This window comes from Rutilus rutilus, assembly GCF_951802725.1.
Source record: "Rutilus rutilus genome assembly, chromosome: 1".
Lineage (NCBI taxonomy): Eukaryota > Metazoa > Chordata > Actinopteri > Cypriniformes > Leuciscidae > Rutilus > Rutilus rutilus.
The window spans coordinates 18,485,835-18,508,934 of NC_140209.1; the positions used below are offsets into that span (position 1 = coordinate 18,485,835).

Sequence of the window (23,100 nt, forward strand, 5' to 3'; positions counted from 1 at the left end):
GAATATTTAGATTATATTGAAAATGCTGAAAATCTTTTGCTGTAGAATCACAGTGATTCCGTAATAAGCAATAAACATTTAAGTCAGAGATTAGACTTTAAATGAGTTCAGTGATTCAGGTCAAATTATGATTGTCAAAACATAACCAGCACCACCTGGTCAACTTTTCTCTTTGTTCATCTGGCAGTTATAACTCAGATACAACAGCCAAACAAAATCTAAAGTTAATGCTTTAAGGGCCAAGAGCCCAACTCAAGCAAACAATTGTCTCCATAACGGTGTCTTAAAAAAATATTTTCTCCTTCAGTGATTCTGCTTGTTAACATCAGGTGTCTTCAATAATGGTCAATCATCACTCAATGAATCACTTAATTATATCATTAACTTTAACACTCTTGAGTCTGGAGTCATATAAACTCCCAGGAGAGTTCAATTAACACTGGAGTGTTTGCTGTTGGACCTCAAGGTATATATATGTAACTTTTTGAGGATCAAAAAGCATTAAAAGTTACATATATGTACCGTTTCCTTTAAAGGTTAAGGTACAATATTGTACCCTTGAGGGTACAGCCCCAGTGACAAGCCATTGTACCCCTAAAGGTACAATTATGTACTTTATTTTCTGAGAGTGTATGTAGAGCCAGCCCTGATTGGCTGCTTGAATCTCAATTTAAAAGAACGTCCAGTTCGCGGCCTTTCTTTCTTTTGGCCATCGGTGGAGAAGAAGTCATAGCACGGTTACTCATGGTTCTTACAGGGCTTTCAACCGAGGAGGTCCTTCAGAAAATATCAGAAGCAGGCATAGAAGTAACCGGCATTGAGATAAAAGGACATGAAATGGACTTTCAGGTAAATGACACTTACTCAGATGATAATAATTTATTTGTCACAGCTAGACATTAAGTTTAAAATGAAATGTTGGAAAATGTGAAAATGAAAAGTATTTAATACATTTTTATTTTACTTCTGTGTGTGTGTAATATATATCTCATTATAGTCAACGATTGTACCCTGTAAAAGCCAATTTTGTACCATTTTTGAAGGGTCCATTTTTGTACTGTAAATAAAGGTACAAAATTGTCACCACAGGTACAAGACTGGTCTCTTAAGGTACAAATCACAAGGGTACAAATATGTACCCTATGCCAAGGGTACAATATTGTACCCTTGAGGGTACAGCCCCAGTGACAAGCCATTGTACCCCTAAAGGTACAATTATGTACTTTATTTTCTGAGAGTGTATTTTAACATGTGTGATGTGAAGACGTTTTTCCATACCTTCTCCTTCTCTTCTGTGCTGAGGTCTTGTTTTGCCAGCACATAGGAGAGTTTTGAAAGAGCAGCTTCTGCGGTCATATCACATCCAGCGATCACACCAACTTCATGCAGAGCCTGAGAGGGAATATTAAATCACACACTCCTGGAATACACACACATAAGGCTTTTCTAACTTTAGTTAGTGTGTAATGTTGCTGTTTGAATATAAACAACATCTGCAAAGTTACAACGCTCAAAGTTCAAAGAAAAGGGAAATATTTGCTTTTAAAGAAGTCGTTTTCTAAAGCTGCAGTCCGTAGCTTTTTTGGGTTAAAAATGATCCAAAATAAATGTTTGAGCAAGTACATCACCAGCCAGTGTTCAAAACTCTCTGCTTGCCTGAGCTCGATTCAAAACTGTAAGCTTGTAATAATGTTTTTAATTCCAGTGGTACTGGTGGATTTCTGCTGGAAATTTGAGCATGTCTTTGTGTCATTACGTCACATCTGTACACATAAAGTCACATCTGTCCACATAAAGAAGGAGTCTCAGCTAGTAGGCTATGAGTATGAGGATGTTGGTGGTGGAGATTTATAGCCTTTCTCGCAGCACTTGATATAATTAAACTTGTCAATTTGATGGCGGATTCAGAAAGGTTCAAACGACAATCACCAGTGACAACTGGAGATTCACCCGTTGTAAAACGCGAAAGACTTCGGACTTCGGAAATAAAGAGACTGCAACCCTGACGGCCCATGCGAAAACAAGGATAAATCATTAACAATTTGAGAACAATAATTTGCATGGTTTGACGTGATATGATAAGCGATCGTTAGATTTAATCGGCGCAATTTACTGCAATGCTTTTTTCCCCTTAGTTGGTCAGAATAAAAGTGGATGTTACTTACTTGTTCAGACGACATTTTCTGGTGAAAATTCTTATGTTGGTCATTCTTCCAAAAAGTATAATCTGTGATTGTGAATGCCAGTATTCACACCGGCGGCGACTGACAGCCGCACATTCTCCTCAAAACATTGGATTCATCCGCGCAACGCACGTAAAGTTGATAATTCCGCGAATAACTGCAATCGCAGATTTCGAACAGAGATGGCGACAAAGAGGAAAAAATACGGACTGCAGCTTTAAGGACTACAACAAATGACTGGTAGAGACATTCCTCCCGGGTTAGTGACATCACTAACCCTACAATTTACATAAACCCCGCCCCCTAAACACGATTTATAGATTACCGAAACAGAATATGCTAATCAATGACTAGAAGAAAACTAAACATAACCTACAATTCACCAACTAACCATTCAGAAATGTTGTCTACATGTTGTCACTTCTTCTTGAGTCTTTCCATCATTGTCTGACCCCGGTTTGAACATAAAAGGCTAAACGTTTTTGAAATTTTCAGTGCTTGACTGCGTGAGGTAAAGTTAAAACTTTTAGAGCCCAACTAAAGTAAACACAGATTTTTTTTTTTTTTCTCCTTCAGTGATTCTGCTTATTAACATCAGGTATCTTCAATAATGGTCAATCATCACTCAAATTAAGTACACAAGTATATAAAATATATATAAAATTGTTCTAGTGTTTTTTTTTGGATAGTTTTTATCAAAAAATATTACATATTGTGCCTTTAAGCAAATTCCCATACCTGTCCAGTGGCGTATGTGGCCGTGACCGTGCCCCGCAGGCACTGGGTGCAGTTGATCATGATGAGTCCTCTCTTGGTCGCTTTACGAATCGCATCCAGCAGGTCAGGACAGTTGTCGGGGGCGTTACCGCTGCCGTAGGTCTCCAATACGATTCCGTCCATCTTCTGCAAGAACTTCTTGACCTGATCAGAAAATGGATCTCATATAAACATCTGAAACTCCAGAAAGTTCAGCCAAAAATGAAACTTCTGCCATTATTTACAAAAAAATAAAAAAATAAATGAACATGTTCATGCACTGAATGAAGAGATTTGCCAAAAATATTTGTCCAGATAAAGGCAGATATTACCACACGCCCCAGCCTTACTGTTTCAGCGGTGATTCCTGGGAAGAGTCGCAGGAGACCCACGTTACTGTTCCACTGTGTGTTGACCGTGAATTTGGCGGTTGGATTAGCTCGCTCCACAGCATCCCAGTTAACTAAAGGGTAAGAAATAAAACATAATAATCAAAATAACACATCTGAATAAAATAAATAACACTGCATCACCACTAACAAGGAAGTTGACATTTCATTTCATGCAGTGTCCTGCAATGTGGCCTCATATATTATATATATGTTTTTTACTTTTTTCTTAAAGGAACACTTCGACTTTTTGGGACTTTGGCTTATTCACCATATCCACCAGAGTTAGATAAGTCCATATACATACCTTTTTCATCTCCGTGCGTGCCGTAACTCTGTCTGACGCACCCACCGCTAGCCTAGCTTAGCACAAAGACTGAAGGTAAACGGCTACAGCTAGCATACTGCCTAGAGCCCTGCACGGGGCAAAACATCCAGCCCTAACCGAGACCTGGCCCGTGGTGTTCAAGCCCTAATCCGGCCCCAGCCCGAAAATGTCTGCAATTTTTCAGCCCGAACCCGACCCGAGACCAACATCAATATCACTTTGAGCTCTCTCTGACGCGCACTTACTGATGTCTCTGCTAGACGCACACACATACACACACACGCTACTAGGTAAAATATTATTATAGGCCTCAAACATAACTACCACCACCGACAATTATGCCCACAAATATTAATACAGACTGTCCATTACAGAGAAGCATAAGCAATGGCATGCAGTAGAGAATATTATATAGCCAAATGTGATCCAGCAGTAAATAAAGATTTATGGCCTACCTTTTTTTATGTCAAGTAACTTTACTGAAGAACAACGTTTCAAAGAACTCTTCGCCAACTGGCTAACGTTAAATAAAAATAAAAATATAATAAAGAAAAAAAAAAAATCCGTTGAACTGAGTAGGTTCATTCACTGTTTATTTGTGATAGTTGTGAAGAAAAAGAATAGCATCCACTGTTGACGGCTTAAGGCTCGGTAATCAAATCAAAACTCTTTCAAAATGCAGCTTTTCCTGAAGTATTGGGAACTTTTAGTAACTCCTTACGCTCCAACTTCTCCCTGATGCTCTGCATGGTCAACTGTCACTTAATGCATTGCACGCGCGTTGCGTTACTCGCGTGATCGCATATTGCGTTGCATATTTATAATATTATCAATATAACAATATTTCATACAGTAGCTCTGCACGTATATTATGGGCAGTGGGCACGATGAAAGGAGAAAAGCCCGAGTCCGAGACCGAATTCGATGAAATAAATGAGCCCGAGTCCGACCAAAGCCCAATCTGTAAAAAAAAAAAAAATTGACCCGACTGCTCCCAAAAAGTGACAAAATAACTCCAACATTTTCCTATTTACATGTTGTGATTTGTATAGTCACAGCGTGTACAAATAACATGGTCACATATTCTCAGAAAGCGAAGCACTGCTAACTTGGGCGGAGTGATTTGCTCGCAGCGCCTGAGAAGCCCTGTGGTGAGGAGCAGAGTTCACTCAGAATTGGAGTAAATCACTCCGCAGAAGTAACAGTGCTTCGTCTTCTGAGAATATAGTTCCCAGTATGTATACGGTTAAAAGATGGTTGTGTCTCATGTGACCTTGTTATTCGTACACGCTGTGACTATACAAATCACAACATGTAAATAGGAAAATGTTGGCATTATTTTGTCACTTATTGGGAGCAGTATGCTAGCTGGAGCCGTTTACCTCCAGTCTTTGTGCTAAGCTAGGCTAGCGGTGGGTGCGTCAAACAGAGTTACAGCACGCACGGAGATGAAAAAGGTATGTATGGACTTATCTAACTCTGGGGGATACGGTGAATAAGCTAAAGTCCCCCAAAAGTCGAAGTGTTCCTTTAATAATTTGTGCATTGTTAGTACATGTATAGTACATATACATGTTAGTGTATATATATAAATTCACTATGGACCACTTTTACGATTATTAAAAACTACAAAGATATTTGAGGGGAAAAGGGGGGAAAAAATAATACAAATGACAAAAACACAACAGAAGTACTAAAAATGTAACTAAAATATAAAAGAAAATGTAACTGGAATATATATATATATATATATAAATCCACTATGGATATTTCAATAATGTTATCGCATCCTTTTTGGAGCTTAAAGGGATAGTTCACCCAAAAATGAAAATTCTGTCATCATTTTCTTTCTTCCGCTGAAAACAAACGAATGTTAAAGAATGTCTGAAGTTAATGGGGCCCATTAACTGCTTTGTCACCCATATTCTTCAAAATATCTCTATTTTGTGTTCAGTAGAAAAAAGTACTTCATACAGGTTTGGAACAATTTGAGGGTGAGTAAATGATGAATCCATTTTTGGGTAAACTATCCCTTTAAAAGCCTCAGTCCTAAATAATTGTACATAATTGCATTGAAAAGAGCAACTATTCTATAAATAGACCCACATGGGACTAAGACTGTGTATAAATGCTATCAGAACAGGAATCACTTTTGATGTCGACTTCAGCGATGGCTAACGGCGGCAGGTTTGGTGAGGTAAATGCGTCAAAGCTTCCAGAGTCCACTTTGGTGACACGATTGCCCCTGTACAGCTTATGATGAAAATACAGGCAAACCTGTGAAGAAAGACGCATTTCTTTTTTTTTTTATAACAATAATAATTATTATACAATTATTACAATAAATGTATTGTTATTACAATTATTGTATAATAAAGTATTTTTATTGAGCTTCATTAGCAGAAACAAAATGTACTTCAAAACTTTTAATCATCTCAAAGGACACTTAAAACCACATTTAATCAAATATTATTTCCTGTATTTTATTAAACTATCTTCCATATTTTCAGTCTGTGGGGGCAGTGTTTCATAACACCACCCAAATGTAAACGCAAAGAAAGAAGGCGTAACCTTTATTCTCGCTGTATGTCATGCCATGTCGTGGAGATGCTGTGTTTTGCGTTGCAAAAGCCAAACTACTTTGTTTGGCCTTCCAAAAGAGGACACAATTAGAAAACCGTGCTTAAGATTTATTTACAACACTGTTCCAGAACAGTAAAACCAAAATATTCGACTGTGTGCTGCATATTTTTCATGTTTCCTGAACCTGGGAGAGTACAAGTCCGGCTGTGCACAAAGGCTGATTCTAGAAAGCAATTTCATATTTGCATGTATATTCTGGCGTTTCTGACACACACGGCCTGCAAGTATGTTTTAATTTTTTTAAGAATTTGCTACTGACTATTTCAAACTCACCTCGGGGATGACATACTCTCCTGCTATCAACAGCGCCCCCAAGAGGTTCTCCCTCCCATCATTCCTCCTCTCAAAGATGGGCACCTGCAATATACATGATGGTTGTGAAGCTAATAGTGAAGTTAACATGATACTTTTTTGATGAACACTTGTTAATATTGGAGGATATACACTTTATATATATATATATCACATTATGAATGTGACACATTATGAAATAAATCACATTATTTCACATTATGTGAACATCATGAAGGGGGGTCACATTATGAAATAAATGTTTTTCTCCAAAACACGTTGGCCACAATTATTGGCACCCTTTTATTAAATACTTTTTGCAACATCCTTTTGACAAGATACCAGCTCTGAGTCTTCTCCTATAATGCCTGATGAGTTTGGAGAACACCTGACAAGAGATCAGAGACCATTCCTCCTTACAGAATATCTCCAGATCCTTCAGATTCCCAGATCCATGTTTGTGCTTCTTCTCTTCAGTTCAGCCCACTCATCAGGTCAGGGAACTGTGATGTCATGGCAGAAGCTTCATTTTGTGCTCCGCAACAAATTTTTGTGTTGATTTTGATTCTGACCATGACTGTTCTGAACCAAATTATAAATGCAATACTTTTGTTTTTGTCCCTATTTTTCATGAGCTGAACTCAAAGATCTAAGACTTTTGTACACAAAAAGCCATTTCTCTCGAATAGTGTTCACAAATCTGTCTAAATCTGTGTTATAAAGAGCTTTATATATATATATATATATATAGAGAGAGAGAGAGAGAGAGAGAGAGAGAGAGCTATATATATATTTTTTTTATTTTACAACAAAATGAATCATCACTGAACTTACTGAAGCTGGACTGTGACGCTATTTTCTTCTGGAAACCTTTTTTTTTTTTTTTTTGCATTATTTTCCTGTTATCTCTGTAAAGCTACAATCTGTATTGTAAAAAGCGCTATATAAATAAAGGTGACTTGACTTGACTTAACTTTAAAATGCTCTATTTGTGCAACACAAAGGTGAGTATTAATGCATTAATACATTTAATTAATGCATTAACACTAGAACGGCCATGGCGGTCATTTTGACCATTTTGAATTTTATATCTGCAATAACTTTGTTGAAAAAATAAATACAATGCTGCTGGTACCTGACTTTTCCTAAAAGTGTCTGTATTTTCATTTAAAATGTTTTTCATATAAATTACACATAAGGCAAAAAAATAAATGAACATATTTACCTATTTCGGCCATAGACGGTCATATTGACCGCACGGAATTTCGCGGTATTATTATAGGCTAAACCAATATACACAACAATAAAATGTGGTTAAAAATACACTAAACATATTCAACGACAAATCATTTAAATGTAATGATATTCAGAACAGAACAAGAATGAAAAAAAATAACTATAAACAAGCCAAAATGAAATGCGTTATAAGCGAAAGTGAAAGTAAGCGGCGTTATAGGCTCACGTAACTCTCTAATTAGAATCAAAATGTTTCAACATTTGCGATGTATTTGGATTTTAAACTATTTCTTTATTATAGGCTTTGTACTTCACTCACGATCCAATATCGACGGAAAAAATCATCCTCTTCACATGCGCAAAATGGTACGAATTGTAGTTCTCTTACGAGAGTCCTCTCGTACTGCGTTTTTGTAAAAACGCTACGGGAAAAGTCTCTTTACACGAAATACTGAAGCAAAAAATTATCCTTAATTTTCATACATGTAAAGCGCGTTGCGGCAGTGCTTAGCTATGGCGAGACGGCTTGCTCGCTCATTGGCTGCTCTGCAGCAACTGCATAAGCCTATCGAGCGAGGCCTGAGGTGACGTCAGGCCAATGAGGACGCTTCGCGCCCTCCTAGCCATTTCCCGCCGAGACGGGTGTGGCTAACCTCTATATAAGGAGCTCGAGAAGGCTGATTCACTTGATTTTTCATCTCTTCAGCGAAGCTCTCACATCGCTGGATCACGAGGAAGCAAGCGTCGTTTGAGGCAAGCACTTCAGCGGGACGAGCCACTCGAAGCTGCTGGCAACGCCGCTTTCTACAGCCGTACCTGCTGCGCTTTCCGGCGCTATATCCTTTGCATTACTACTGTTCTTGTGTGTGTGTGTGTGTGTTCGCCCCGCGACACTCACCCCCTAAAAGAGCTGCGTCTTTTTAAAGATGCCTTCGTGTGGCTCGTGCCGAGCCCCACTCTCCCAGGGAGACCGCCACGTCATCTGTGTTTCCTGTTTGGGAGAGGACCATGCAGCGCTCGCGCTCGCTGACGGCGGCTGCCCTCACTGCGAGCTTTTGCCGATGGTGACTCTGCGGACTCGCCTGGCATCCTTCTCAGAGTCTGCATTCCCCGCCGCGCTGCCGCGCCGCAAGAAGCGCCGCTCGCAGCGGGTCCCGGAACCCGCTCCAACCCGACCAAGCTCGCCGGTTCGCCCGCCTGCTTCACCGGCTTCTCCTGTACTTCTTCCTGATGCTCAGCGCCCGCAGTCTGCCGCCGCTTCATCAGAGGAAGTCGTTTCCGAGGCCGCGTCGGGGGAGAAGGATTCCTGCTCTCTGTTAGCTTCAGGCAGCGAGGACTGGGCGAGCTCTGAGGACCTCGCGCCTCCTGCCCGCAAGCCCACTACGAGAGCCAACATCGAGAAGGAGCTCATGCGAGTACTCGCGCTGGCCGCGGCGAGCCTCGGCCTCGAGTGGTCTGCACCGGAACTCCCCTCTCGTACCCGGCTGGATGGTAGCTTCCTCCCTGGTGAGCGCACTTCTCCGGAATCTAAGCCCGCCCCCTTTCTTCCTGAGCTTCATGAAGAAGTGGCGAAGGCTTGGAATGCGCCCTACTCTGCGCGAACGCGCTCGTCTGTGTCGCCAGCATTTTCCTCCTTGGATAATGCAAAAGACCGAGGCTACCTTTCACTTCCGCCGGTGGAACAGGCGATAGCAACCCACCTTTGCCCGCCCTCTGCTGGACGGCGGACTAAACCGGTGTTGCCTTCCAAAGCCTGCCGCATGACGTCGACGCTGCTCACGCGAATTTTCTCCGCCGCTGGGCAGGCTGCGTCAGCGCTACACACCATGGCTACGCTGCAGATATTCCAGGGTGATCTCCTCCGTAAGTTGGATGAGATAGGACCTGAAGCTATCTGCATCGCGGATTTGAGGAGCGCTTCGGACCTAACACTCCGCGCTACCAAGTCTGCTGCACAAGCCATGGGAAGATGTATGGCTTCCGCCACTGTTGCTGAGAGACACCTATGGCTTACGCTCACGGAGATGGCTGATTCCGAGCGCAACGCGTTCCTCGACGCCCCGCTGTCTTCCGCTGGCCTTTTCGGTTCTTCTCTCTCCGAGTTCGTGGAGAGATTTACCGAAGCCCAGAAAGCGTCTCAAGCCTTCAAGCACTTCCTCCCGAAGCGCTCCGGTTCTGCAGCGAGTCGTGAGAAACAGACTCCGCGGAGTTCTCAGCCTCAGCCCCCGCCTTCGGCCACATCTTCACAGCAGCGACAGCAGCACAGCTCTAGGTCCCGCTCTCGCTCTACCAGGATTGTGGTAAAGCCGGAAGCCCCGAAGAAGTCCTAGCACTCCTAGGAAAGCGCAGGTGTGTGAGTCCCGCTGCGGCCGGTCTCTCACCCAAGCGCGCCGCTGTTTCAGTCCCAAGACTTGCGACTGCTCCAGCGTTTTCTGCAAGACGCAAGCCCGCACAGTTGCCCGCTTGCCTGCACACAAAAGCCGTTTTCACGGCTACCCAGATATATCCCGAAAAGAGTGTATTTTCTGGTGTCCCGGCCACGGCCGATGGTGCTATAAATGTAGTGTCGATGCCCACTCCTCAGTGCCCATCCCTACACATAAGCACAGCCCTACACTTAGGGCTCGCGCACATAAAATCGGCTCAGATCGATTGCGCTTCAAATGTAGTGAAAGTGCCCACTTCCCAGTGCCCACATACACTATGTCTCACAGACCACAGGCTCTCTGTAAAAACGAGACCTGTGTGCGCTCGCTCTGCTCAGGCAGACAGCGCGTCCAAAGCAGTGAATGTGCCCGCGTCCCGCCCACATTTACCCGCAGACATGAGTCCCGCGAAACTCGCTCAGCCCTCCCTCACTCAGTTAAGCACTGTAGTAAGGTCGAGGACGAGCGCTCTGCCCGCTGTAATAAGCGCGCCCCCCGCTCGAATGCCACAGGCATAACGCCTATGTTATCGCACCCCGAAGCACCTCTGTCACACGAACAGAGCGTGCTTCGCATCCAGCCCTTAGCCAGCCATGCAGTAGCATGGGCAGCGCTCCCAGGGGTTTCGGACTGGGTGCTAGGCATTATAAAGAGAGGCTTCTCGCTACAGTTTTGTCGACGCCCCCCCCGCTTCACAGCGCGCGTCGAAACTTCGGTGAATTTAGAAGTAGCACACCTACTTCGCGCCGAAATATCAAAACTGATAAGCAAAGGGGCGATAGAGCATGTACCCCTAGCTCAAAGCAAAGGGGGGCTATACAGCAGATACTTTCTAGTTCCCAAAAAGGACGGTGGTATCAGACCCATACTGGATCTAAGACGGCTGAACAAAGCATTAGTGAAACGCAGTTTCAAAATGCTCACGACCAGGAAAATCCTCGCGCATGTTCACCGAGGAGACTGGTTCATGTCGATAGATCTGAAGGACGCGTATTTTCAAATACAAATAGCGTCACATCACAGGCAATACTTGAGATTCGCCTTCGAGGGTCAGACATACCAGTATACAGTCCTGCCGTTCGGCTTGTCCCTGGCACCTCGTACATTTACGAAGTGCATGGACGCAGCGCTCGCTCCTCTCAGACTCAGAGGCATGCGAGTGCTGAACTATTTGGACGACTGGCTGATCCTAGCTCAATCACGATCACAGCTCGTGGAGCACAGAACCATTTTACTCGATCACCTCGAGAATCTTGGTATCACAGTCAATTGGACGAAGAGTTCACTGAACCCCAGTCAAACGATTTCGTTTCTGGGTACCATTCTGGACTCACAGTCTATGACAGCGCGGCTGTCGCCACAGCGCGTGCTGCACATTCAGCGCGCAGCGAGATCTTTCCGCTGCGGCGCGACTACCCCGCTCAGGACGTTTCAGAGGATGCTAGGTCTCATGGCCTCAGCATCACCGGTTCTTCAGCTGGGCTTGCTCCGCATGCGCCCTCTGCAGTTCTGGTTGAAAGCGTGAGTACCGCGCGGAGCGTGGGTGTCCGGCCGGTTACGTCTCAAGGTCAATCAGAGCTGTGTGACAGCCCTAATACCTTGGTTGGCGGGCGACTGGTACCGATCAGGTGTAAGCCTGGGGACTTCCTCGGGAGTGAGGATGGTGTCGACAGACGCATCCACCTCGGGATGGGGAGCGCTGCTCGAGGGCAGACCGTTCTTCGGCCTGTGGTCGAAACGAGAAAAGCTCCAACACATCAACTGCCTGGAGATGCTGGCAGTGCACAATGCGCTGACGCGTTTTTGTCCCCAAATCAAGGACCAACACGTCGTAGTCCGTTCGGACAACACGGCCGTGGTGTCCTATATAAATCGCCAGGGCGGTCTGAGATCCACATCCCTATACAGGCTGGCGAAACGCCTCCTAATATGGGCTCAGCACAATTTGCGCTCGCTGAGAGCAGTGCATGTGCCTAGGCTCCAGAATGTGGGCCCAGACAGGCTGTCCAGGAACAACATTCCCCTGGGCGAATGGTCTCTACACCCGCAAACAGTCCTGCTGTTGTGGGAAAGATTCGGCAGAGCGGAAGTGGACCTATTCGCGTCCCGCGAAAACGCTCATTGCCCCGTGTTCTTTTCCAGGAACGACAGCGCGCTGTCCCACGTGTGGCCGCGCTGCCCGCTTTATGCCTTTCCCCCCGTCTCCCTCCTGCCACAGGTGTTAGAGCGGGTCAAGGAAACGAAATGCTCAGTGCTGCTTGTAGCACCGTTCTGGAAGAACCAAGCATGGTTCCCAGTCCTGATGCAGCTAGCAGACATCGCTCCATGGCCAGTGCCATTGAGGAGAGATCTCCTCTCGCAGGCCAGGGGCTCAATTTGGCACCCACACCCGGAGCTGTGGTCCCTTCACGTGTGGGCGCTCAACGGTTATCCGTTGACCTCGCAGAGGGAGTGATAAATACCATCACTCAGGCCAGGGCGCCGTCAACTCAGCGGCTTTATGCCTCGAAGTGGTCGGTTTTCTCCGGCTGGTGTACAGCTCGGAGCCTATCACCTCTCGATTGTGAGGTGACGGAGGTTCTCTCCTTCCTACAGGAGCTGTTGGATAAGGGCAGATCCCCTTCCACGCTCAAAGTTTATGTGGCGGCTATTACAGCGTTTTCTGGAACAACGCTGGGGCAGTCTCTAGGAAGGAACGATTTAGTCATCCGCTTCCTCAGGGGAGCTAGGAGGCTAAATCCTCCCAGGCCTCCTTCAGTCCCTATGTGGGACCTTTCTACGGTTTTGGCGGCCATGAAAGGTGCCCCTTTCGAGCCTATCCAATCTATTAGCCTCAAACATTTGTCTTTCAAAACAGTGTTCTTGATGGCTCTCGCTTCGGTGAAGCGCATAGGCGACCTGCACGCGCTCTCTGTGAGCCCAGCGTGCTTGGAGTTTGGACCTAACGACTCTAAAGTCATACTCAAACCTAAGCATGGCTATGTGCCAAAGTCCCTCAACACACCATTTCGGGCTCAGGTTATCTCCCTGTCTGCCCTGCCGGGATCAAGTGAGGAAGGGGACTCAAGTTTTCTTTGCCCCATTCGGGCTCTAAGAGCTTACGTGTCCCGCTCTGCTGTCTTCAGACAGACTGAGCAGCTCTTTGTCTCGTTCAGTGGACGTTCCAAGGGAATGGCTGTGTCGAAACAGAGCTTATCCAGATGGATAGTTGACGCCATAGCGCTGGCTTATACTGCCAAGGGCCTCCAGTGCCCGTTGGGAGTTAGAGCGCACTCCACGAGGGGCGTTGCCTCCTCGTGGGCTTGGTCCAGCGGGATTTCCTTACAGGATATATGTACGGCGGCGGGCTGGGCCTCGCCGTCTACATTTATCAGGTTTTACAACCTAGAGGTTCCCGCCTTACAGGCTAAGCTACTATCGGTATAGCCGATTCAGCTGTCTAACTAGAACACTGAAATCGCATGCGCAACGCGCTGCCGACTGTCTTATGGGCAGAACTGTGTAAGACCCACATTTCCCACATTTAGTTCAGGTTCCCCCACCCTGTCTATGTGATGTCATATTCGCGTCTGCTGACGCAACCATATAAGGACAGAGGAATCCCCTCTTGTCTCTAGACTCTCTCTGTGAGGTCATGTTTTATGTCTGCGGACGTTACAATATAGGGAATTAAGGTTCCCCTCCCTTAATCCCAGGCTCTTTGAGTCTATCTGGTGATTATGCACTGTACACCTGGTTAGCTTCCAGTGATCGGTGTCTTTATCCCAGCACGCACGGCGTTTTACAAGGGGTTCCCGTAGCGTTTTTACAAAAACGCAGTACGAGAGGACTCTCGTAAGAGAACGTACTCGGTTACTAACGTAACCTCGGTTCTCTCTAGAAGAGGGAACGAGTACTGCGTTCTCTGCCGTGCGTACGGTTCACTCTGGTTCGCTTCGGCGATGAAAATCAAGTGAATCAGCCTTCTCGAGCTCCTTATATAGAGGTTAGCCACACCCGTCTCGGCGGGAAATGGCTAGGAGGGCGCGAAGCGTCCTCATTGGCCTGACGTCACCTCAGGCCTCGCTCGATAGGCTTATGCAGTTGCTGCAGAGCAGCCAATGAGCGAGCAAGCCGTCTCGCCATAGCTAAGCACTGCCGCAACGCGCTTTACATGTATGAAAATTAAGGATAATTTTTTGCTTCAGTATTTCGTGAAAAGAGACTTTTCCCGTAGCGTTTTTACAAAAACGCAGTACTCGTTCCCTCTTCTAGAGAGAACCGAGGTTACGTTAGTAACCGAGTACGGTATAGCCTACTATAGGCTACAAACAGAGCAGTGGAATTTTTATATGTTAGGTTGACTATTTCATTATTATATTTTATTGTGGCTATAATGAACAGGCTGCAATGTCAAGATGCAATAGGCTACTGGAATATGGTTGGTGTGTGTGTGTGTGTGTGTGTGTCGGCGGGTGCGGACGCAGACGCGATCGAACTGTGTAAACAAATATGGGCTACTCCGTCATTTTGTTCAGGACATCTACGGATATTATTTATTTATAAATGTATAATTAAACTTGTTTAAATGTACAGTTTGGTGTTGTTTTGTTTTTTAAAGACATATTAACACAATAAATGCATTAATCTCTCAATTGGGTATTTATCATTAAAGATAGAGTTTGGAATATAGCGGTCAAAATGACTGCTTGCGGCAGTTCTAGTAGTTATGGAATTCTGGCACTTCTAGTGTTAATAAATCAATTTAAAATGTGTTACCTGTGAGCCAGTGAAGATGACAGGCTTTCCCAGATTTTCACACATGAAGGATAAGGCAGAAGTGGTGTAAGCCATGGTGTCTGTGCCGTGCAGAACTACAAAACCATCGTATCGATCATAGTTTTCCTGTGAACACGAGGAAAAACCTTTCAAAATCTCAGAAATTATTTTTGATATATAAAAAGTGTTGAACTGACTGATCTACCATCAAAAAATATGAAGATTACCTTCAATTACAAAAAAAAAAAGGTTTAAATAAAACAAAATATCAAAATCAAAGACTTTATCAGATCAGTTCTGTCCACAATCAGTTTCAGTCATGTCTAACTTGTACTCAACAACGTGACCATTTCAGTCTTATTCACAACCCAGAGAAAAACAAAGAATGCAAAAAAACATACATAAAGATGGTTGAAAAGGAAGCACCTCAATGTCTTTTCCAATACGGGCCCAGTCATCTTTATTCATATTACAGGAGTCGAGGAGGGGAGAGTACTCTAAAACTGTATATTCAATCCTCTTCTTCTGTTTGGACTGTCTGGTGGGGGTAAGGGGGGGGGGGGGGGGGGGGGGGGCATAAAAGCACAAACCGGTCAAAGGTTTGGACAAATGACTATTTTTTTATGTTTATGAAAGAAGTATCTTATGATCATCAAGTCTGCAATTACTTGATCAAAATACAGAAGAAATAATAATTTTGTGAAATATTACTACAATTTAAAATAATGGGTTTCTATTTTATTATAACCTTATACTTTTTTGAGGATTTTTTGATGAATAAAAAGTTTAAAAACAACAGCATATATTTAAAGTAGAAATCTTTTGTACCAATATAAACTACCATTCAAAAGTTTGGGTTCAGTAATTTTACTTTCTTTAAAAAAAAAAAAAAAAAAAAAAAAAAGATTTTATTCAGCAAGGATGTCCTAAATTGATAAAAAGTAACCGTAAAGACAGCAACGCTTCAGATTACAGTACTGCATAATTAAAAACAAATTTACAGAGTAACTTTCTGTAATTATACCTATAAAGTAAGTATAAGGGAATAATATGTAAAGTTTTGGGAATAAAGGGGTAACAACCAGATGAATTAACAAATAATTTGTAGGCCTACTGTAAGTATTTTAGAACTAAGGGGTACTGATTATACTATTATGACACAACAATCTTACATTTGTGAGCAATTTAGCAAAAAAACATACACTGATATCTTTTAAATAAAAGTGCACTGAAAACTAAAACCATAAATACTGGGGAAATATACTCTTGTTCCATGTAGTTACAGGGTAAGTACAATAAAAATCATACACCCCAGTCAACACATTGATCTCACAGTGATCTCTCCAAATGATCACAATGTGAGTCACTGTGATCTAAAAGTGTAACCTCACAGCGCACTCACTGTGTGCTCGTATTATGATCACAATATGAGCTCATCCCAGCTAGAAATGTTATTGGACGTGGACTCCAACGTCGCTCAGACGTCAAATTTTGGTTGAAAATGAAAATCGGGTTGACATCTAAACATTTGTTTGACTTGTTTGAACATTTGTTTGAACTCCACAAACAGCATTACCAGCTTCACTTATTACAAACCAGATTTACTTCTGTCATATGTGTACAAACGTCCTTATTGAGATTAACAGAGGTTTATATATTGATGCTTAATTGAAAATAATAGTTTGGGTTGATGTCATCGCCATTATGGTGATCAGTGTTTGCTTTAGCTGGCCAGTTTGACTCTTGATGTTTTAATGTTAGTTTTCTCTGGTCGCTGGAACTGTTTGTTACGGCAAGAACTGTAAGAGAAAATGTGATCAGATGATGTCAGCTTCTTGATGATGACGATATAATCATCATGTAGTGCTCTGATCATCTGATCTCGTTTAGACTATTATGTGTGTTATTAATTTAATATTATTGATTACAGTAATGTGTCTACAGCATTACGTCCAACAGAGTTTTAAGAAGAACATCTGTAAAAAAAAAATATATATATATATAAATAAAAAAGAACACTAAACATTTTGAACTACTGTTTCATTTAGACACGTTGTCGCAAACCTAACTAGAAAACTATTAACATTCTAGAAAAACTAACATCAAATAGTCAAGGCCAAAGAGCCCAACTACAGCAAACACTGATCACCATAACGGCGACCAAACCAAACTATCCCTTTCAAACAAACTTCAACATCTAAACCAGTTTAACCAATTCAGTCCTGTGTCTGCTGGGAAGCTTCCCGCTAAAACTTTCTAAGAATGTTGGGGATAATGTTCTATCAATGTTATCACTAAACTTGTTTAAAATGTTTTTAGAGAGTGTTATCCTACCTTTTAGAAGAATTCTGGTAACAAAAATAAAATTAGCTACATAAAACATTACAAGAACATAACATAATGCTCTCAAAACATTCATAGAACAATAACATTTCTAGCTGGGATGAGCTCATATTGTGGATATCATATAGTAGCCTATATGATTGTGGAGATCATACACACAAATATGCCATTAATTTTGGAGGTGTTCTCCTATTTATTGATCAAGACAATAGCTGCAAAATTCAGAATTAATAATTATTAATTAATTATTAATTAAAAATAAAATAAAGAAATTATTGAATCTGTCTTGTTGGGGGAGGATGGAGAATGATGTATTTCCTTATTTGAGAATAGACTTAAAAATTTAATGATTCTTCTTTGTTTGTCATCTAAAAAAAAAAACTGTAAAAAAACTGCGTAAGAACTTACGGCAGCACCAGCATGTCCTTTTCCAGTCTCTTTTGTTGTGCGTACTGCTCATCGTGCAGAATCGAGAGTTTGCGTAGAGTTTTAACAAAAACATTAGGTTCTGGAGACAAAACTGTAAATATAGAAGAAAAGCCTGTAAAAAGTTATGAACAAATGCACCAAATTGATACACTGTAAAACCTTGTTATAAAAAAAATAGTCCCATTTGAGCTACCCGCTCTTAATCACAGTTTTTTTTTTTTTATACGAGATCAGCAAACAAATAATCCCATAAACATGTCATAGCATAGCCGTGTCATAACATATTAATTTGTATATCATATGTGAAGCCTCATGCAGGCAGGCGTGTGAGTTTTGCTGATAGTGTTTACCGTTTTCATGTTCCATCATACCAATGGTTCCTCCAGTGTTTATGACCAGGACCTTTGTATCCCTGACATTTGGGCTGGAGTGACCCGCGGTGGTCAGGCTGACAGATTTCTGCAACTTAAACACAAAACTCGTCTGAAAGGAAAAGGGGGAGGTATTGCTGTAATTTATAGTAATATCTTCAGAATTACTGATAAGTCTAGTTTAAAATATAATTCTTTTGAAGTGTTGGTGCTTAGTGTAACACTATCTAGTGTAAATGCTAAATCACGTTTGAGATTTGTGCTGGCTACTGTATACAGGCCACAAGGGCACCATACAGACTTTATCAAAGAATTTGCTGATTTTCTAACAGAGTTAGTACTGGCTGCAGACAGGGTTCTAAATAAAAACTTACTAGCCCGTTTGGCTGGTGATGCATGAGGCATTACATGCATGATACATAAGCCTCTGTTCCGCTCTGTTCTCGGTCTTTTATCCCTCTGGCCGTACTTCCTACATTTCCCATGAACACTGTGCCGTAATGCTACGTGATGACGTTTCATACGCCCATTGGCTGCACGCAGTTTGCAGTGAAACCAGCACGAGAAACCATGGAAACGAACGGACACAGAAAACACAAGAAATAAGACGAATGGAGTTGGCTAGTAAAGTAGGTTAATTATTAAACGAAATGCGGCGGTGGTGGGGACAGACTTCTGGGGACTAAAGAGGAACGAGGCAGGGGATGAGGAGGGTATCGACAGAGAAACTAAGAAAAGAAAATTTAATGCCAAATGGCTGACGGGTCGTGATTGGCTAGTGTTTGATCACAACAATGTCGTCATGTATTGTCAGGATTGCCGCATGTACGCAAAAGAAAAAAACAAAACAAACAATTTCGAAGTAGGATCTAATAATTTTAAAGTAGAGGCAGTAAAGGACTATGAGAGTTCCCGAAGTCATCAGGAGAGCCTAAGGATTAAAACTGCCAAGACAGGTCGTATTGAAGAGAGCCTTGCTGGGAGTAGTCTCGCGTAGCCAGACCTTTAGACTGACGGCAGAAGGTCTGGACTCTATCGCAGCTTTTCTTGGCCAAGAGGACATTTGACTGACATATAACACAACCAATCACTGTTCGTTTTGTTCCGCGTCATGTTGAGGGGCGTGCCAATATAATGTCGATGTCCCTAACGTTGTGCCAGTTCACTGCAACAATGGAGCCGCAAACTTCACATACTTTTGAAAATCCAGCGTTTAGTTGATCCTGGTAAGCGCTCATTTGTCTCAGTTGTAAACACAACGGCTTTCTTCTTCCACGAGGGGTTTTGGCATCACGGCATTTGTTTCCAGGCGGACTGTTAAAGAACGCGACACACACGTCTTGCGGACATCCTGTAGAATTCAACCAATCAGGTCGCGACTTTGAAACTCCTGAAGTGTTTCCAGAAAAGTGTGCCATATGCATCAGACGTTCAGCCAACGGTCCGTGGGCGTTACGTCCGAGGCTGAGACTATGCTGGGAGAAGCCTCGCTTTATTGAAGACGTCTGAGTTAGATAAGATACAGCTACTTTTTCGAAATGCTCACGCCATCGGAAAGAAGGGCAGGCCTTTCACCGACTTCGCATGGATGTGTGAGTAAGTGAATTAACGTTACTATTTACGTGTTTCAGAAACAGTGCATTTAATACGATTCAAAGTGCTTCCATAGACACAGATGAAACTTTACGTTTGGGGGTTTCAAAAATAAAAAACAATATCACTGAAATGAACTATATTGTAGGCGCTAACAGTGGTTTTACACGAAAATTAATTTCAGGGTGGACAGGAAGAAACGCTTGAAGATAGGAGAGACATACACAAATGACTACCAGGCAAAAGAGTTCATACACTACATAGCAGAGGATGAGAGAAGAAAGATGAGGGAAAGATTATCAGATGGCAAGTTCATCTCGGTCATGTCAGATGGATCCCTGGACAGTGCAGTGATGGAAGAAGAAATGGTCTACGTCACCGTGCCAGTGAGGGGAAGGTCAAAGTTGATTTTGTCGGGGTAAAAGCTGTCTCAAAGCCAGATGCTACAAATATAGCTGAAGCAGTGTGCAGTATAATGGAAAATGGAGTCAGCACTGATTGGAAGGACAAGCTAGTTGCAATCACCACAGATGGAGCATCTGTAATGACAGGGGTAAAAAATGGTGTAGTAACAAAACTGCGTGCAGGCGGACCAAATGTGCTGGGGATCCACTGCATGGCCCATAAGCTAGAGCTTGCCTTTTCAGACGGAATAAGGAAAAATGTGATGGCCAGGAAAGTTGAGGACCTGTTGAGTGGACTCTACACCTTATATCATAAGATTGGGCCAGCCTAAAGCAACACTTTAGGGAGCTCAACATGAAGGCTAGGATGCCAACCAGAGTAGGTGGAACCCGGTGGCTACCACATCTCTTCAAAGCACTAGACCATTTTCTCAGGGGATATGCTGGCATTGTACACCACTAAGAGGAGAAGGTATGTTAATGTATAACCTACTCATACCAGCAGTGTAGATGGATTATTTAATGTTTGCTTTCTTTTTCTCTTCATCAGTATTAAATGATGTCTGATATAATGCAGTTGTTTTGTTTGTAGTCCCAGGAGGCCACGAACATCAATGCTGTTCTGAGGGCCAAAGCCAAAGGGTTCCTCAACATAGGCAAAGATGGTGGAGTGCTCAGGTTTTGCTGCCTTCTCCATGACACCATATATCAACTGAGCAACCTCTCCAAGTCACTGCAGAGGTCAGTGTCAACCCTGGCTGAAGCTCAGAGCTGCCTTTCCTCCACTCAGGCTGTCATAGAAAAGTACAAGTCAAGGTATGTATTATATATCCTACAATTTATGATTTGATTTTAGGTTGTTATTTATAAATAAAAAATAATTAAAAAGATGCTCATCCATCTATCTCTGCACAACTGTAGACCTGGGCCTAAGCTGAGAGCAGTGCTGGACACAGACACCTATGAGGGAGTCCTCCTGAAGCCTACTGATGCCGACCAGCATGACAAGGCAAAGAATGAGCTCATCGATTCTCTGTGCCGGTGCATCACTGCTAGATTTAGTGATGTGAACAGTGGTGTCCTGCAGGCTATGCAGCTGACCAGTTTCCAGTGCTGGCCAGAGGCAGACACGAGTTCAGGTTAGCAATTCAAATGTAATGAACAAATCTTTACACATTTTATGTTTTAAGACAACTGCTTAACTTTATATTAATGTTTTCCCCATTGTTCTCAGATTTTGGTGATGAAGAGGTAAACAAACTCATCAGTCACTTCCGACCTCTTTTACTGTCTGCTGGAGTGGATGTGGAATTGATCCCTGATCAATGTACAATTCTCAAGTCTGAACTGTACACAGCAGGATTCAGCCAAGGTACTTGGAGAATGATGTTTGAGGAAAAGAATTCATACTGATGTACCTTATCAGTAGCATTTTTAAACAAGTGCTTGAAAAGTTCCCAAGCTCTATAGAAATGTCTATTGTAAGACAGTTTTATTTTGTTTATCAGGAATCAGAGTAATTAACATTTTGTTAAAGGCACAATCCAAATTTGAATGCCATCTTTTAATAACTAAAGTTGCATTTGAAAATGTATAATTGTTTGCAAATGCATAATGCATATTGTCTGTCTCACCCTGCTACAGGAACCTTTGAGAAGACCTGGCCTACTGTGAACAGAATGCTGCGCCATCGGTGTCCTGATGTCCTTGATCTTTTTGATGCTCTCCTTACCATCCCTGCAACTACAGCTGACTGTGAAAGAGGGTTCAGTGCTATGAAGCACACTCTCAGAAAATAAAGTACATAATTGTACCTTAAGGGGTACAATGGCTTGTCACTGGGGCTGTACCCTCAAGGGTACAATATTGTACCTTAACCTTTAAAAGAAACGGTACATATATGTAACCTTTAATGCTTTTTGATCCTCAAAAAGTTACATATATATACCTTGAGGTCCAACAGCAAACACTCCAGTATTAATTGAACTCTCCTATATGACTCCAGACTCAAGAGTGTTAAAGTTAATGATATAATTAAGTGATTCATTGAGTGATGATTGACCATTATTGAAGACACCTGATGTTAACAAGCAGAATCACTGAAGGAGAAAATATATATTTTTTAAGACACCGTTATGTAGATCAGTGTTTGCTTTAGTTGGGCTCTTGACCCTTAAATTATTAACTTTAGATTTTGTTCGGCTGTTGTATCTGAGTTATAACTGCCAGATGAATAAAGAGAAAAGTTGATCAGGTGGTGCTGGTTATGTTTTGACAATCATAATTTGACCTGAATCACTGAACTCATTTAAAGTCTAATCTTAGACTTAAATGTATATTGTTTATTACGGAATCACTGAGTCTACATCAAAATATTTTCAGCATTTTCAATATAATCAAAATATTCGTAAAAGTTGTTCTAATCAAAAGACTTTGAAAAGTCCTTTATGTAGACACACTGACATCAATAATCAGCCTATGAATCTCACCAATGGTGACAATAATAAAGCATGTTGCAGTGGCTACCACCAATCAAAACTCATTCATGGCTCCCATCATGCATTGCGGTATGAATAAATTATGATCTGAATTGTCTATGTTATTTCCTTTCCCTAATTGAATATTCTTTTTGTCACCATTGTTGAGATTCATAGACTGAATCTTGATGTCTGTGTGTGCCTAAAAGAAAGATTTGTTTTATCAGAACAACTTTTAAGAAATCCTTTAGATTATGTCAAAACTTCTGGATCTTTTGCTATAGTATCACAGTGATGCTGTGATCAACAATAAACATTTAAGTCAGAGATTAGACTTTAAATGAGTTCAGTGATTCAGGCAATTTCTGATTATGTCAAAACATAACCAACACCACCTGATCAACTTTTCTCTTTGTTCATTTGAGAGTTATAACTCAGATACAACAACCAAGCAAAATCTAATGTTAACAGTT

General features: G+C 42.3%; 1 protein-coding gene across 2 annotated transcripts in view; it reads right to left on the reverse strand.

Moving 5' to 3' along the window:
• The window catches only part of LOC311276492 (L-asparaginase 1-like), a 38,993-nt gene that overhangs the window by 10,270 nt on the left and 5,623 nt on the right, over positions 1-23,100 (reverse strand). Inside the window, exons 2-10 of one of the 2 annotated variants that reach the window (XM_084386176.1) lie at positions 18,133-18,265; positions 17,762-17,873; positions 15,437-15,548; positions 15,011-15,136; positions 6,573-6,656; positions 5,807-5,933; positions 3,290-3,402; positions 2,922-3,104; positions 1,279-1,392 (exon numbers count right to left, since the gene is read on the reverse strand). In XM_084386176.1, the coding sequence (XP_084242302.1) occupies positions 1,279-1,392; positions 2,922-3,104; positions 3,290-3,402; positions 5,807-5,933; positions 6,573-6,656; positions 15,011-15,136; positions 15,437-15,548; positions 17,762-17,873; positions 18,133-18,265 (1,104 nt within the window). The remainder of the gene's footprint in view (positions 1-1,278; positions 1,393-2,921; positions 3,105-3,289; positions 3,403-5,806; positions 5,934-6,572; positions 6,657-15,010; positions 15,137-15,436; positions 15,549-17,761; positions 17,874-18,132; positions 18,266-23,100) is intronic. The other variant, XM_084386177.1, reaches the window with a different exon arrangement.